The sequence below is a fragment of the Halyomorpha halys genome, unplaced genomic scaffold (genome assembly GCF_000696795.3).
Source record: "Halyomorpha halys isolate HHAL.00 unplaced genomic scaffold, Hhal_1.1 Scaffold203.1, whole genome shotgun sequence".
NCBI classification, from domain to species: domain Eukaryota; kingdom Metazoa; phylum Arthropoda; class Insecta; order Hemiptera; family Pentatomidae; genus Halyomorpha; species Halyomorpha halys.
The window spans coordinates 939,987-957,544 of record NW_027108332.1 but is presented as its reverse complement, the minus strand read 5'-3'; the positions used below and the strand labels follow the sequence as shown (position 1 = coordinate 957,544).

The following is a 17,558-nucleotide window of genomic DNA, read 5'->3' as shown; positions in this document are numbered from 1 at the left end:
ATTATTATATAATATCATAAGTGCATTATACCTATAAAAAAATATATATAAATGCTACTTACAATCAATGGATTTTCTTCAGCACCATTAAATAGGAATATTATATTGTGGGGCAATTTTTTAGGTGACATAGAAAAAACTCTTATCATTTCTAGCATCACAGCACAGTTTAAACCATCATCACTGGCTCCTACAATAATAATAATAATTGTAATGCACTTAGAATAGTCATTTTTCTCAGAAATATGATTCTATTAGTACAATAATAAACTCAACATAAACGTATAAGTGAGTCCTGAAGACATGAACAAGTTAATTAAAAATCAATTACAACATCAAATATATTATGTATAAACATTATAAGGAATGAACACATCCTATAAATGAGTTATGTGTAGTCAACATGTTGAATCTAAAGTGATTTTTTACCAATAGGAGTTATTTCAAAGGCTGAAAACAACTCTATCATGTCTCCTTTAGTATAATAATAAACTTTTTCTGAAAATGAATCATTATTATATTTTTCTAGATACACAACAAATTATGAACTCTTGGTTGGAGATAAGGAGTAACAAACTTCCAATTAATATTAAAGAAATGAAATAAAATATAATTTTCTTTTCTTTTTCATTTTACAAGTTTTTAATCCATTTTCTAGGTTCTGGTGGAGTTCTTATTGGAATTTCAGAAATTCGTCCCACCACCAAAGGTGATATGATAGATTATAGATATGATCTATGATGATAGATCTTGATATGAAATCTGTTACATCCCTAACATTCTCCATAGTGGAAAGACAGATTTGATATATTTGTGAAAAGGTGATAATACTGACATATATTCTTGGAGAATATATCTCATCAAAACACTTATCTTGCATACAATTTTTCGGCCATGAGCTTTGAAAATAAATTTCATTCCGCCTAAGCCAGAAAAGTTTCAAAATTGGGTAACCAGAGAAACCTGTTTAAGTGAAAATCATGAATGCTATTTTTAAAAATTTCAGGTACCAACAGGAAGATGCTTCGGTTGTGTTAAATGGGACTGAAGGAGCATTCAATAATTTTGGTCCATGGTAAGCCATTTAAGAAAAGTAATAGAAACGCTGCTGTGCAATAACACTTCAAAAGCCAAATTCTTTAATTTCAATATTGATTCCGAATAAAAGGAACTCAGTGATATACAAGTTGTAAATTACTTCATTATCACATCCCTTGTTTAGTTATAGGTTTTGCTGATGATCGAGCAGTGATTGCTATCAAGATGGAAGCTAGAAAAATAGCTATCAACCATAATTAGAAAATACTTTGGGAGTGGGATTATCAGTTTCACCACCAAAAAAGTTGCATGGTAATCTTGAAGAGAAGGTTAGAGAAAAAAAATTGCTAGGATACCAAAGAAGAAATATATTCTATTGAAGAAGATGAAACCATCTTGGATGATATTTTTCTAGAAGACATAACTCAATTATGGTTCAGTCGGTATGTGAACCAGAAACATGGAAAGCTTGTAAGTTCAAACTTCCTATAGGTAGACCAAAAGATAAAAAAGTTAATTGGTATATTTTTCTACTCTCTCACCTATACCCATTATAAACAACATTCTTGAAGAAATTGAGCACATCGTAACTAGAATCGATTGGCCTCATACTTCACAGAGTAATGACTATTGATGGGTAAAGGCCAATGTAATAATATAAAATAAATAGTATAGATGATAGATTTGCCAGCCTGCACTTGCTTATCTAAAATATACTTAAATGTTATAGTTGCATAGCTAGCAGGAAGCTCCTCTCTAATAATGATCTATTTCCCAACAATTAGCCAAAGTTGGAGCTCAATAACAAAAGATTTTTGATTTCAAGGATGCAATGTGTAAGCGCACTTATCTTTGAGGGACTGATGAGAGCTGTTGTACTCCACAAAAAATATGGCCAAGTCAGAAACTCCAATGCATGTATTGGAAAATGTCCAAATATTATTTATATTAATTTACTTATCCAATATGATTCTCTCTCAAGAGACACAATGAAGATGTTTCAGGAAACACTTAGAATATAGGTTGAATGCCACTCTGCTCATTTTACAAAACATCTTGGAGAGAACTGTCATGACAGATTAAAGGTAATTTCATAAGGACAGTGTATCATACTATCTCCAAATCAACCAGATTCTAAACCAAGATGAGGGATATGCACAGCAATTTCCATACTTTTAGTTAATGGATTTGTGAAGAGTAATGAACTAAGGTTTTTTTTTTGGGGGGGGGGGTTAGTTCAATAATGTGTTTGGTTTAAGACATTTTGGTGGTAGGAGAACAGATACCACAGTAATTTAAATATTATGAAAGTGGGTAAACACAATGAGTAAAGATTGTGAACTACTCTCCAGGATGATTGGAATGTAGTACTGGCATCCTATAGGGTTTTGCTCTTGGGTTACTGTTGTTTCTTAGTTACATCAATGATGTTGTCAACACGTTTGCAGATATATAGTCATTTGGGTAAGTAGGTTAATCATGAAATTAAGACACTTCAGCTCTGGACCCTTTTTAAAATAATCTCAACTTTTAAGAAATATTTTTGGATGATACCCTTCTAGCTAAAGCTTAAAAGGATGATGTGATGCAACTACTGATGATATCAAGAAAGTTCTGCGTCTAATAGTCAGCTGCTCATAGTCAAAGCGTGACTATGTCTGGTTTGTACTGGGCTGGATTCACAATGTCATACATTCTCTTTCAATGTAGTAATGCTTTTTGTCAACCAAAATTAAGAATTAGTCTACCTCAGTGTATCTTATTCAGAAGTTGACAGAATCCAGAAAGCTCTAAAAACAGTTATATTATTCATTTTCCACACTAAAAGAGATCAATATATTACTCTATACTACTACTGACTATTAAGGATTTAATTAATTTTGAACTACAGAATGCTCGAGACACAACCTAATGTGACGTGTAATAAAAGTTCTAGACTACAGGTTTCTAAATATCTACAGTAAACATTTATACAGCTAAATAGTTGGAGGCTGCAAGGCACTTTTCAGATTCCATCCATTAGGACTAAGCCTTTGAAGAACACTTCCAGTGGAGATCAAATCAGCATTTCCATTCTACAAGGCTAGCTTAAAACTACTCCGGAATGGGAACTGGAAATGTGGATCTTAAAGTTTTAAATCTACCTTTAACTTCTCCGTTTCCTTCCTCTTACCCTTATTGCTTTGATCTTAACTATTTTTCTTTCTTTAACTACAAAAATTTATACTAGAATTTATTATTATAAGAACATAGTGTTTATTCAAGTTTATTGTGTTTTGATAAATTTTAAGAAATATATTTTGTCTGTAGCAACCAATCGACCTAAGGCGCTGAGACAATAAAAAATCAATCTTATTATATATTTTAAGATTTAATGAAGAGAAACAAGATACATACCTGGACTTGTAGGAACAGAATCGAAGTGGCAATTTATCAATAAACTGTAGTTAGACATCCGTTTTGGACCAACTTTTACAACAATATTTTGAATATTTTCATATGTAATGACATAAGTGTTGGAAAATATGTGAAGAGGAAATTTTCCAGAAACCTTTTGGAGGTCTAAAGAAATTTCATTAGTAGGCAAACCATTGCTTTTAATGTCAAATATACGATCACGTAAAAAATTGACTGCTTCATATTCATTAGCAGGGCTACCTGTAACTTTTGGCCCAAAACTAGATAGTACTTTAAGATCCTGAAGCACATTATCAGGTTTGAAATCAAACCTAAAACCAAAGTTAATTAATTTAAACCTAATTGAACAATTAATATGAACATCATTTTTATTTTTGCTAATTTTAGGAAAAAAAAGAAAAAAATAATAAAATGAAAGAAAAAATTATATAAGATCAACACAATGAATGAAGTAAACTATCGGTAGTAACCTAATTAATCAAATGTTATGAATATTAACAATGACAGAAACACATTTAATTTACTGCATGTTTAGAATATGATTTTATTAATCACAAAAAATAAGTTTTCTTTTTACCATGCTAAATATTAATTGGAAACATGAGTGGATGAAGCAGTTAAGTAACAGAATAAGAAAAATAAAAATTTCTGCTTTGAAATATATTAAGTACTTATAAATATTTTAAAAATTGCATTCTATATTATACTAAGGACTAATTTTCTCAAACCTTAAATTGTAGTTGTGTTCATATTTTAAAAATTTAATTTTCCCATTTAAAATAGGAATAAATAAACATTAAATTTTCTCTTATTCGTATGTTTGTAATGCAACACTTTCATCCACTCAGGACTTCAATTATCATTAATTTAATAGTTTAATTAATGTTCAGGTACAATTAAAATAACTTTATATCATTAAATTAAATTATAAGTTTATTGGGTGAATATAAATAAATTAAATTATGTTCATTAGATTTAAATTTTTCATTTAAAGTAAGAATAGTTAAGTTAAAGTTCAATCAAATTAAGTTACTCAAAAGACATGATTTCTCACTTTATGAACAAACAACCAGTCCATTTAAGGTTATTTATTTGTTATAATAAAGCAATGTTGTGTGCCCCATTTTCAACAAAAAAGTCATAATCAAAAATATAAAAATTCTGAATATTTTCTAATTATATTTTAGCTAAAGCCATTATCAAGCAAAAATCGAATGGAAAATCTAACAATAAAATTTTAGTTTGAAATTTCTACTCCAAATGAGGCCATGATAATGACAATATAAACAACCACAAAAACCATGAAATGAGCTTTAGAAAATCATTTATCGTTGAATTAACGTGCATTAATTACAAAATCTCAACGATAAAGTTAATTAATCATAACAAAATACGCAATTTTTTTGTAATGACAACACTTTAAACCCGCGAAAATGGTAATTCAATTCCTAGTTTTTTTTTCTTTTCCAGCCAACTTTTGTAAAAGAAACATGAGTGAAAGGGGTGGCCAACGTAAAGTTTAGTGCTGCAGGGTTAACACACATTTCAGAGTCCCGGACGTCATTGAAATTGCTTTATTTTTATTTGTCCATGACAATAATTATTTTTGTGACATATTTTGAAATATTCCACAGCCTGTACTAACACGAGAAAAAATTAACTGATACACATTTTGTAAATTTTCAATTAAGACCTGAATACAATAAACAAAAAAAGTACTTTAATATAAAAATAATGCTCCGGGACACGCATGACAATCAGAATGGAAGAGTACATGGTAAACAGAACGGCAGTAAAACATTGCAATATAATTAATTCATCAGAAAGAAGTATTTCCCAAGTTATTTATAATCAACATGAGAAGATGGTCGGGGGTGCGGGCAGTAAAGATTAACAAAGAAGTAAAACTTATTTATTAGTGCCTACGTTTCGCCTTGAATTTAAGGCCTTCATCAGGGCTGAAAAACGAAACGAGATAACAACCTTAATTCAGAGGAATGAAAAAAAAAAAAAAATTAAAATAAAAAGACAATAATAACAACTTGGGGTGCGGTCAGTAAAGATACATAAATTAGTAAAATATATTTATTTGTGCCGACGTTTCGACCTAAATTTCAGGCCTTCACCAGGGCTGGAAAAAAAACAACAACTTTAATTAAAAGGAAATAATAACAAATAAAGCTGAAAATATACATAAAAATGAATTAAGTAGATAGCAGTTGTTACTAATAAACGATCAAATATAACATTGTAGAGGTAAGAATTACACAAAACAAATGATGGTTAAACAAAGACAGTGATAATGAACAAAGAGAGGTTGAAAGAGGTATGGGTTTCAATGGTTGAACAGTTAGTTTCTTGTAAAAGGAAGGCTTTATCAATTAGGATATTGATGAGAAAAAAATGTCTACATCAAAAGAAGTGAGGATGTAGTTGTCTGAAATGATGAAAGATAAAAATTGATCGCGGAGGTGAAAGCAGTTGTGAACATCATACGGATTATGAGTTGTGACCAATTAATTCACTTTTCTGGACATTCTATATTTATTTAAGCTTATTACTCTTTACTCATCTGTATTACTATTCATATTTTATCCATTGTAGAATATATTCCATTTTCTTTCTTCCCCATTGCATCATACATATCGTTTTGTATTTCGCACATTCCATTATGTTAATTTAAATTGCTTTCACTATTTGTATATCATTAATCATTACTTACATATTTTATTATGTTAATTTCAATTAATCATGATTTACATTTTCTTCCGCACCTTTGATTATGTTTATTTCTTTTATTTACATGAGCACTATATGATTTTTTACAATTTTTTTTAATCTTTTGTTTTGTATGATTCTTATATCTAAAATATTATGTTATTTCTTCCATTAGTATAAACTATCATATCCTTAATTTATTGTTATGTATATTTTCAAGTTTGTTGGTTATTATTTCCTTTTTCTTTGAATTAAGGTTGTTATTTTGTTTTTTTTCCAGCCCTGATGAAGAAGGCATGAAATTCAGGTCGAAACGTCGGCACAAATAAATAGGTTTTATTAATTTGTGTATCTTTGCTGACCGCACCCCGGCCATCTTCTCATATCAATCTATGGTCAACTATAAACACCTGATTATAACCAACACGAATATATAGTGAACCTTGGAAACCATTTTATTCACGAGGGACATAAAAATGTCCATTGTTTAGAGAATCACTTACAATACTTCCTTCTTCTGAACTTCATAAAAACATTAATATTCGAAATCGGACCTAAGACACAATCCTTCAACCAGTATTTCGATCATCGTAGGATGATGGGCGTCATCACTTCACTGAGTGCAAGTCACGTAACTGTTAACTCATACTTCTTCGGCCGAATATTCTACTCTACGCTTTTTTTTTTTTTTTTTTTTTTTTTTAATTAAGGTGTTACTCTTTACTTAATGTCAGCGGCCACTTTTGATATTGAAGTTAGTAAGATGTATAACATTTTTGTAAATTATAACTCATAATTTTATGGAAAGACGGTGTGAATTAAGTGATTTTTTCAGCTGTGAATTATCAAGAGGTAAGTTTATGAACACACCGCTGAGTTCATCGATTGAAGACTGCCCGTATCTTTATTTAGCCCTGAGGACTCATCAGTTCCAGCGGCTGGATGAGTCGGTGAAACCGATGGAAGTAACTTAATTAAACCTGTATTCTGTAATATCTATATTAAAAATCAACAAACTGATCTCGTACATTATTTGGTCTCGAATTGAAATAGTTCGTGTTGAAGAAACTTTAATTATTTGAATAATAAGATGCTCTAAACAGATTCAAATTTATTTGGCTAACTAGATTAAAAAAACAAAACAAGTAATAAAAAGATATGATAAAGTCATCAGCGACTTATTGGAAAACTGAAAAAGATTGTTCATTTGACGCCAGATAATCTCTTAAGATTACCAGTTTCAAAGATATAAGCCAGGGCAAGAGAGTGGGTAAACATCAAAACTCTTGAACTTTTTCAGTTTCTGGCTTATAATTTTTAAACAGCGCATCTTAATCAAATATTTACTATATAATTAATTAAAGAACATTACATTGTGCGTCGAATGCGGGCCTAAAATTACAAATCCGGTCGGAATCGACGTTGCAAAAACAACGATTTTTACCAGTATTGCAGAGAAATTCTATATAATGACTTTTAAATTTCTTACTTTTCTCATGAAATCGGCAGTTCAAAATGAACAATCTTTCGAATGCAAGTTATAAAGTATCAAATTTATAGTGACTAGCTAGTACGTTGCTTTTTGAATAGAAATACAACAAAGCCCCCGGTACGTTCTAAATAATACAAATCGCTGGTTCATTCACTCACAGGCAAAGTCACATTTTCATCATTACCCACTTATATCCATGAATTCTTTTCTACTTCCAGTTAAGGTATTTACTAGAGAATTGGCAAACCTTTTAGCACGTAACCAATGAGAAAATACCAAAAATTTAAATTTTTAATGAGCAATATTCCAAAAAATCAAATTGGCGGATCCAAATTTAGAATCGATAAGATTTATTATAGTTTTTATTAAATGCAAAAAAAAAAAAAAAAAAAAAGAATTGCACCAGCAACTATGGATTTTGCGGAATCTACAATTTTTGTCGTGTCTCCACGGGATATCCTTAGACAGAGCTTGATTTTTACATCCAGGACAAAATGTTTTACTTTTTTCAGTTAATGGACCCTGAGTCTCCAAACTTGGTAGGCATGTCTAAGTAAACATATTTACAATTATGGTTCTGTCGCTGTGTATGATAAATTAGTTCCAATTCCAATTAAAAATGTGAGGTACCCTACATCAGAAGGCCTCGACAATGTATGTTCAATTAGGTTAGGCAGGTAAGTTTAGATTGGTGGATAGAAGATGAAATGATAGAATGAGTTTGACGGGTATTCGCCGTAAATCCTTGCAGGATGGTAACTTCAATCCGTAAGGTATGAGTTTACGATCAAGAAGGAGCATGCCAGTCCTACAAGTATTCGCTGTAGGTTTTGACAAAAGGACAGTAGGTAAGGGAAGGAGCAGAAATCCAGAAAAGGCAGAGTGAATTAAAATTCCAAAATACATTTCCAAAAATAGCAATAGAATAAATTGATCCACTATGTATATTGTTACTCACTGCCTCCTAAGGAAGTGAATCCCTAAAGGAGATATTCACACTTTGTTTTATCAAGTTACACTAGGTTAACTCTCTTGGCTATTAAACGTCATCGAGAGATGCTACGTGTGAGACGTTAGCTTTTAGTGTATCAGAAGATTCTATAGTAATATTTATTGATTCTAATAATATATTTAGGAATATTGCGATATATTACATGGTTATTACGTGTATAAAATTAAAGTAATTTCACGACATAACATATATAGCAAAATACGATGTTAGTAGGATGATCTTAGTGGTTCACATGTCCGCAGCTAGATCAGCTAGGTCCGTAACGGTTCTAGAGCGGTAACCGGCTGATAGTAACAGAATCGCTACAGTACTCCCTTCCTTGAAGTTTAGGATGATGTCCTGTGATGTATGCTGACTTGTAGCTTTGACTGTCGCCATTTTCTATGGTTGCAACGATCTTCTTTGTTGACTTCCCCCCGCTACCTTTCCTATCTAAGTCGAAACTTGTGTGTTTGGGGTGAAACATTACAGTTCGGATGTGTTCACGTTTCGACAGCTAGATCGCGCCTGGTAAATCATAATGGATCTAGAGTGGTGAACAGTAATTAGTAGTAGAGTAGCTACGGTTCTATGGTGTATTGGCTATCTTCAATAGGTTATAAATTAGATGGATATAGATTTTTGGGCCTTTTGGAAATTTTAAAAACCTTTTAGCGTTTTTATTTATAACTTCAAAATGGTGCTTTTTAGAAAAAAATAAAGGAGAACATTTTCAAATTCAGGAATTAAGAACATTACATTTTGCTTTGAAAGAGTACGTCAAATTATAAATTCATTCAATAATTATGATCCGAGTTTTTTCAAATAATCCTGAACGCAAGCCTAAAATTTTATCTCCATCATTGGCAGATTCAACAAAACGTCATGGGACCAAAATCATATATCTTTTTGACTTCGATAGGCATGCCAAGTTTGAAGATTGTCTGAGTCTATTAAATACCAAAAAAGAACATGAGTTAAAAAAGTTTAAATTTTGTTCTAGATGTAAAAATCTAGCTCTAAGGTATATCAGGTATGCATAAAGAATATCAAATATAATTCGACACCTATATTAACTTCAGTAGTTAGTAGGAAACAGCTGTTTCCTTGGTACAGACGTTTAAAAGTCAATATATTGAATTTATGGTAAAATTCTTTATTTTGCACCGTCGATATAGACCGTATTCCTGGACCAAATTTATAATTTTAGGCACTTATTCGACGCACAATATAGTATTCTTTAATTAATTATAGAATACAAACTTCGGTAGGGGGCGCTGTTTGAAATTTATAGAGAAAAATTAAAAAAACGACCAGAAATTTGGGGATTCACTCAACCCTTGCCCTGGTCAAGTTGTCAAAACCTGACATCATTTTGTGTCAAATAAACCGTCTTCTGATTGAAGTCAGTTACGACGGTCTGACTTTTGAACAATGAACTTCATTACTATAGGCCATTTACTCCTTAAGACTATTTTCATATGGTCCATCGCTCTGGTTTATAAAGTAATATATTTTTTGCTATATATTACTTTAATCAAATAGTTCATATTGTAATGGGCCGTTTGGGGGAACCAAGGAAGTTGAACGCCAATTTTGGCTGCATGGTGACAACAGCGGAGCAGGAACCCGCTAGACGCACATGCAACCACCTGGAAGAAGCTAGAAGCTCATCAAGTCCTAACGTGACCAAGACCATATAATTAAACATTCCCTTGTTTAAGTATAAATACGATTATGTAACATGACGTAGACCATATAATTAATTCCCTTAATTAAATATATATACAATTATGAAACTCTGAAAATACTACATTATTGTATATATTACCAATAAAGATAATTTTAAGATATCTCTTGGACTTCAATGGTTTACCAGGAGTATATTATATCCCTCTGTCCATAAAAGGTGCCAGGTTCTTGAAATCTCTTTGGGGCTCTACTAGAATGTCTACTTATTTTACCTCCTTCCTGGCATACAGGTTACCACCCTATCTGAACTAGAGTTAAAATAGTCCAGTTTTTATTTCATGAGCACACAACAAAATAAAAATCAACCAGCCCAGGCCAGAATCGGCACTACTACATTTTCAAGGTTGCTAAGGAGACACCTTAACTCACTTGGTCATTGGTTTCGTCAACAATTATATTTGTTATTACTCCTTCAAGTTCTGAGGATTGGTTCCCCTCAGGCTTGTTACTGGCTAGATCAGAAAAACTGGTGCTGTCCGCTAGCATTAACTCTTCCTTAAGAATATTTGATGACTAGTTCCCCCCAATGTTGTGACATCAAAAGACTGTTGCCCATATGGTTTCCTATGGGATATCACGCCTATGATATTTCACTCCAACCTACTTTCTGGCATTGCTAACACTGAGAACATAAATTATATGCAGTATCGAAGCCTTCTGACAGATTATACTAACCACCTTCAATATAGTCTCTAATCACAAAATAAATCTAAACACAACACGCCTTTATAGAGTGAGTGTTGAGTACAAAAACTTCTTCTAACATATTTGGTATTTTCTGGTCAGTCAAAATACTATGCAACTTCTGACAGTATAATCATAAGTCCTTTCAAAATCGACATAACTCTGAATGGTACTTTGGTATTTAACTGTTTCTATAACAGGCAAAATTTAAAGGAGTAATGTTTCCTTATAATTATAACCTTATATAGTTCTTGATACTTTTTTTATTTTGGGTATCAAAGTTATTATAAATTATTTCCTCTGTTTAGACATTAATTATATCTCCAAATACTTTTTGTTAAGTTAACTACAAAAATTGTGGCTTCCATCTGCAACATATGGTTTTAATTTTCTGATTGTTATTTTAATTTTCTGTTAATCTTTATGTTATTTATTATAAATTTTTAGTTCTCATAACTATTTCGATTTTAATTTTATGTATATATATTCTTATACCCCTACCTTGGTGTTGGTTTTAAATATATACTCTTACATTAGCTTCACCTACTCCTTATCTTTTTCTTCTTCTTTCTGATGAAGACTTGAAATGTCGTTCGAAACATTGATTCTTAATAAATAATTAATACTACTTTTTAATTGTGATTTTTCTTGACTGCAACCCGGACCATTTTCTTCTTAAAGTTAATCATCCTAGCCAGGTAAGAAATAACTTATCTTAAGGGCCTCTAATAAAAAAAAAAAAAAACCATTCAACTGGGCAAAATACTTAAGAAAGGAAACTCAAACTACTAATAATAGACTGTTATTTTATTCAATAAGAATGATTCGGTATTATGAAAGTACATAATTATTATTAATGGTTATTGATCACATTGATATAGAAAGATCTGTCAATGTTTCGTATTTGTTTAAATAAATTTTATTGAGTGAGTTTATAAAGTTGAAAAAATAATTGATATGAAAATATCTCGATATTTCTCTTTTATCCAGGGGTCCGTAGTAACTGTGCACTTTTATTTAGAAAAAGTTCTTCTAACTTGTACTTATTCTTAGGAACTTTGTTGAAACAGTTTATGTAAGGACTTACTTATTTACGATATTTTATTATTGCTTTCAAAAATGTTACTGTTAAAACTTTTATAATAAAAGCTCTTCCAAGAACTTTTAAAAAAAGGCTTTTTAAATGTTACTTAATAATAATGTTTTATTTCAGAGGCATAGGCCCTAAATTCCTCAAGTTTTACTAAATAAATATGTGAAAACTTACATGAAAGATATTGTTTAAAATACTTGGGTAGGAACTCTATTAACAGAAGTTTAGCAAGTTCTAGGGAGAATTTATATCAACATAAATTTTAAAAAAGATTTAATTTTTTTTTTTTTAACAAGATGTGGTCAAAGCTGAAAAATAACTCCTTAGTAGGGCATGAAATTATGATCCTGGATATGATCATAATTTCATGCCCTAGCACGTAAGACAATGGTGAAGCCAGCTGATTTACAAAAGTAATAAAAACATTGTAAAAAAGAAAAAAGTAACTTGAATAGACAGACATGAGTTGACTCAGATTTTGAAAAAGGGCATTTATTTTTTTTAAGATTAAAAATGGTCTACTACAAAAATTCAATGTGTTTAATATAGATTTTGTTAAAATTATTTCTTATGTGAGTGAAATAACTGATTTTTCAGTCTGGTGACTTAGAAAAACATCCCCACTCCCCACTTTCTTACTTTTTATCAGTACTCCACTCTTTCTCTGCTCGAAGATTTTCAACTTGTCGGGCTATATCAATAAGAATGTCGCAGGGGCATAAGTTTTTTAAACTTCAGTGGCAAACATCATTCTTTTAAAAATGTTAGAAAACTACTACAATTCATTCAATACCATAGCTGCATCCATTCCAATGGGATAATATGTTTTAAAGCACATCGTTCTGGTTAATAAAAATACTTGATATGAATTGTACTTTATTTTCCAAACAATGTTTTTTTCAAGTTGATGCAGCCAAGAAAACTTCTGGAGATATTCGGAATGTTTGACTCAATATTATTTGATGATCTGGTCAGTATTAAAATTAGAATGAGGGAGATCTAGGAAGGCTACAGGGAAATGGTCATGTGTTACTCGTTATTACAGGAATCAACTGATAATCCATGGTGGAATTTTCATTACAGCAGATGCTTCCCAATGCTACCTAATGATCAACTGCTTATCTGAGAATTATTACCCGATTGAGACTTTCTGGGAAATATGTAATCACACTTAATGCCAGTTGATACAAACATACTTTGAACCCATAGAAGCCTTGTTCAGCTTGTGATTGAACGGCACTGGAGGATTACTAGCATTTTTGTCAAGCTGTATCGCATTCCTTGAGAACGGAATACAATACATGGCCAAACAGAATATTAACCAAATTATTTGTATGATTTGGTTAATACAATTCTGTTAGGAAATCGACCTAAAATTATTATATTTATATGTGACCCAAAACCTTGAAATTAGATCCAGATACCTGTCTTCTGAAAATATATGTAGCTTTTATCTGTTTCATAATGTTAAATATGCAGTAATTTGTTTATTTTTTTATCTATAATTTGTGAAAAATGTAAATAATATTCCCAAGTTATTGTGTATTGCATAGTATTGTTTATTAATGATTTATTTAAGTGATTTTAATTTAATATTCTTTTTGAAATACAATATTTGTATTTTATATAAGCCATTTATTGTACTGGCCAACTCTGTATGGAACTAAAAATTAATGTTAGAACACAATTAGAACATTTGTTTACATTTATTTTCTTTCTGGTTGATGTATAATTTCAATCTTAAAAATGCAAAGAGAGTAGAATCACAGCAACATTTTCTCTATTATAAAATTAAAGGGTCCAGTCAAATTAAATCTCTTATTTTTCAAATAAATTAAAAAAAAAAAAATCATAATAATAATAAAATTGCATTAAGCTTACTTGGTCAAAACATCTGAGTCAGTAGCAGGCAACTTATCATTGAAATACAATCCTATCATGAAAATTGCTGAGCTCCACATAAGAAGTAAAACAAAACCAGATAAAGGAGAAAAAAGGAATGTCGGTTCCAAAACACGATCATCATCCACAGCATCGTCCATATCAAAGTCAGAATCATTTAGGTCAACAGACCTAGCAACATTTCGTCGTCTTATTTCTGCCTGTAAAATAGTACAGTATTCATTTAATACTATAGTCAAAAAAACACAATGATCGAATAAACAATGTTACAGTTGTTCCAAGGTTTTTAATCACAATAAACACAATGTTACAGTAAATAACTTCTTTTGAAGTGCATTTATAATTAATGAACAAAAAAAATATGCTGACTTAAAGAAATCATTTTAAATATTTCAAATAAGCAAGCAAATGTGTGCGTGTGTGTAAACACCATCTAGTAACCAGGATTCAGGATTCAACATTCAGTGACTGACCAGGATAAATGAAGTTTATTTTATTTTTTCAAGCACCATACAAATTATTTTACAAGCATATATTGTAAAGACTGTTTCAACTTTGAGTTTCCAAGTTGTTTTTTTGTTTTACAGAATGAAATAAATGAATAAACACAATTAAAATATGAACCTTATAAATATAATATGATTTCAATTATTATCAATAAGTTAATATCTAAATTATTTAGGTTTAGCACAGATATTCCATTTTAAGCTATTATCTTTTCCAGTGAACCTCTTAAATCTTTTATAGTATTTTAACAAAATAACATACTCCTCAACAGGTAAACATCCATTATTACAGATACCTCAATATTACACCCCATAATGTAAGTAATAAATCATAATGGTCAAAAAATCAAAAAAAGGCAGGTTGATCTGTGAGCTGGTTTATATTAGAAAAAAACAGCTATTCCTAAACTTTTGCATTTTAAGCAACAGCAATATATGAGATATACCATCCATAGGTGATTATGATTAAAATGAACCATTTAAAGATAAAGCCATTCCAATACTTTTGCTAATTTTTTATTTCAAAAAAGTGGAATGTATGTGTAAGTGACTTCAAATAGATAAGTGGAAGTGTACAACGTATCTCTTACTTCATCAACGGACCCTAATATTCATAAGCATTTCATACCAGTTACATAATACGTATACTTGGGCAATGTGGTTCATCAACAACCAATAAGTAAAGAACATGTGAGAGATGTCATTTTCTGTCAAGTATGCAGCATTTAAAAGTAAAACTTCAACCAGTAGCAAATATAACACTAACTGTTTGAAGTTTAAATACTGAATTCAACTACCAACAACAGTAACAACACATTCCATTTAATTTATAGAGATGCAAAGAGTGCATAAAGAATACATAAATATACACATGATTATTCCAATGCAATGGTAAATCAAGACAATTGAATGAGGACTGATTTTTCCATCTTTAAAAAAAAAAAAATTAGTTTTTTTACTAATGCTAAAATGAGTACAGGATTTTTTTTTTAAAATGTAGAGAATTAGCGTAACTTATTAGTCTACATAAGATCTAATTCTCACACAGAAATATAAATTATTAAAATGTAATGTAATTATCTAGAAGTAATAATACTTTTTTGAAAAAAAAAGTGTTAACACACATTATTACTAAATATAAAGAAAAATTCAATTTGGTAACAGAACACACGAGTCACTTCAAATGACGGATGGGCATGTTCTTAGTTATATGCAATCTTCAATTGCTGTGGGTTGTAAACTACATTATTATTATTACAGCTTTCATTCTGTTGATTTTCGCTCAATAAAAAGAGATAAACAAATCCCTAATTCTAATGGACCTTTTTCAGTTGAGGTCAGGCATGAACTTACATAAATTTGGTAGTAGGTTATAACTGACAGTAGTTGATCATTTTCTTATGTGTACAAGTGAGTACACTATCATCGTCGTTTTGTAATGAACTAGAACATCAAATTTAAGCTTAGGTAGGTTTGTTACATACTTCTTTTTTTTTTTTTTTTTAATTTTTCTTTTTATTCATAGTTTTGTCAATTTTTACCTACATTCATAGAAAATAAATCTTAAGATTGACATACATTTTGGCATAAACACACTGCGTATTGAAGCTATACTGTTGTTGAAAAGTAAATAAATTGATATCTTAATAAGGCTAGATTTGGCATTCAGAACTCACCATAACTCCTCAGTTACTATCAGAACTATCAGTTACACAGTGGAGTGAAATCCAGGACTTAACTTTTGTGTTTTAGAATGCTGTTGAGAATAAGGCTAACACATTAATGTACAGTAGCCCAAATTTCACTATCATTTATAAATATATATAAATCATTAATTCATGTGATAAAACTGAAATCAAGGTTTCATAAAACTTATTTACATAAAAAAAAACAAAAAAAACAAAACTGAACAATGAAAACCCCAAAAAAATGTCACATAATGCAGAGAAAAATTGAATTTAAACTTAGCATGTTTAATTTTCATAAAATATACATTCTGTTCATAATTATGTCAATTTAGTTTTTTCTCCATTTTAAATACAACTTAAGATTGGTAAACAACTGACATTAAGACAATGATTTACAACTGAATTGTTCTTGATATATTGATAATACAATTGAAAAATAAGTTCATAATTTAATAATGCTAGATTCAACATTAAAAATTCACCATAAAAACTTAAGAACTTTCATCTCATCTGTATGAAATTCTACACTAATGAAACCAGAACTTAAATTTTGTATTATCAAACTATTGAGAATTAAATTAACAGAATGATGTACAAAAGACAAAACATTCACATACATTTATATAAATGATTAATTCAGGAAATAATATAATAATTAGGGTTTAAAAGGAAGGTTTACTTTTTTAAAAAATTATAACTTCATCACTACTAATTATAAAGAAAAACTTAATATTGGATGGTTTTATTTCATATTTCAAATTATACTTTCAATTGGTTTTTTTTTTCAATTTTAATAGTTTTAAATAAACCTTAGATCAGTGTAGATTTGGCATGAAGACACAATATTGTGAAACTAAACTGTTTTTGATATTTTAATAAATGTAATCCTGTAAAACATGTTAATAATGTTTTAATAACAATAAATTCAACATTAAAAACTCACCATGACAACTATAAAGGATTCAGTTTCACCCGGGTGAAACTCTTTACTCAGTCAAACCTAACTTAAATTTTGTGACGTTTGTCAACAAGAAGCTCAAAACAATCAGCCAACGAGGTATAAATAATCACTAAATATGAAAGGCAATAAGTTTAATTCAAAGAATGAATAACAAATAATCTATACAAAATATTTTCATGTAGTATGTATATACTAATATTTTGGCTAAAGATTCCTATTGAAGACCTATAATTAATGTATTTAATAAATTTCTCGGAGTCACCACGTAATAAATATTGAAAGAATGGAGTGTAAAACGAAAAGAAATCAGTGGAG

General features: G+C 30.1%; 1 protein-coding gene across 1 annotated transcript in view; it reads right to left on the bottom strand.

Moving 5' to 3' along the window:
- LOC106679445 (endoplasmic reticulum metallopeptidase 1) overlaps window positions 1–17,343 on the bottom strand; it is a gene marked incomplete in the record, with an annotated part of 37,146 nt that extends 19,803 nt beyond the window's left edge. The window contains 4 exon segments of the mRNA XM_024360120.2: window positions 63–190; window positions 3,436–3,767; window positions 14,068–14,288; window positions 17,226–17,343. Coding sequence (XP_024215888.2) covers window positions 63–190; window positions 3,436–3,767; window positions 14,068–14,288; window positions 17,226–17,228 — 684 coding nt within the window.
- Between the last annotated feature and the right edge of the window lie 215 nt (window positions 17,344–17,558).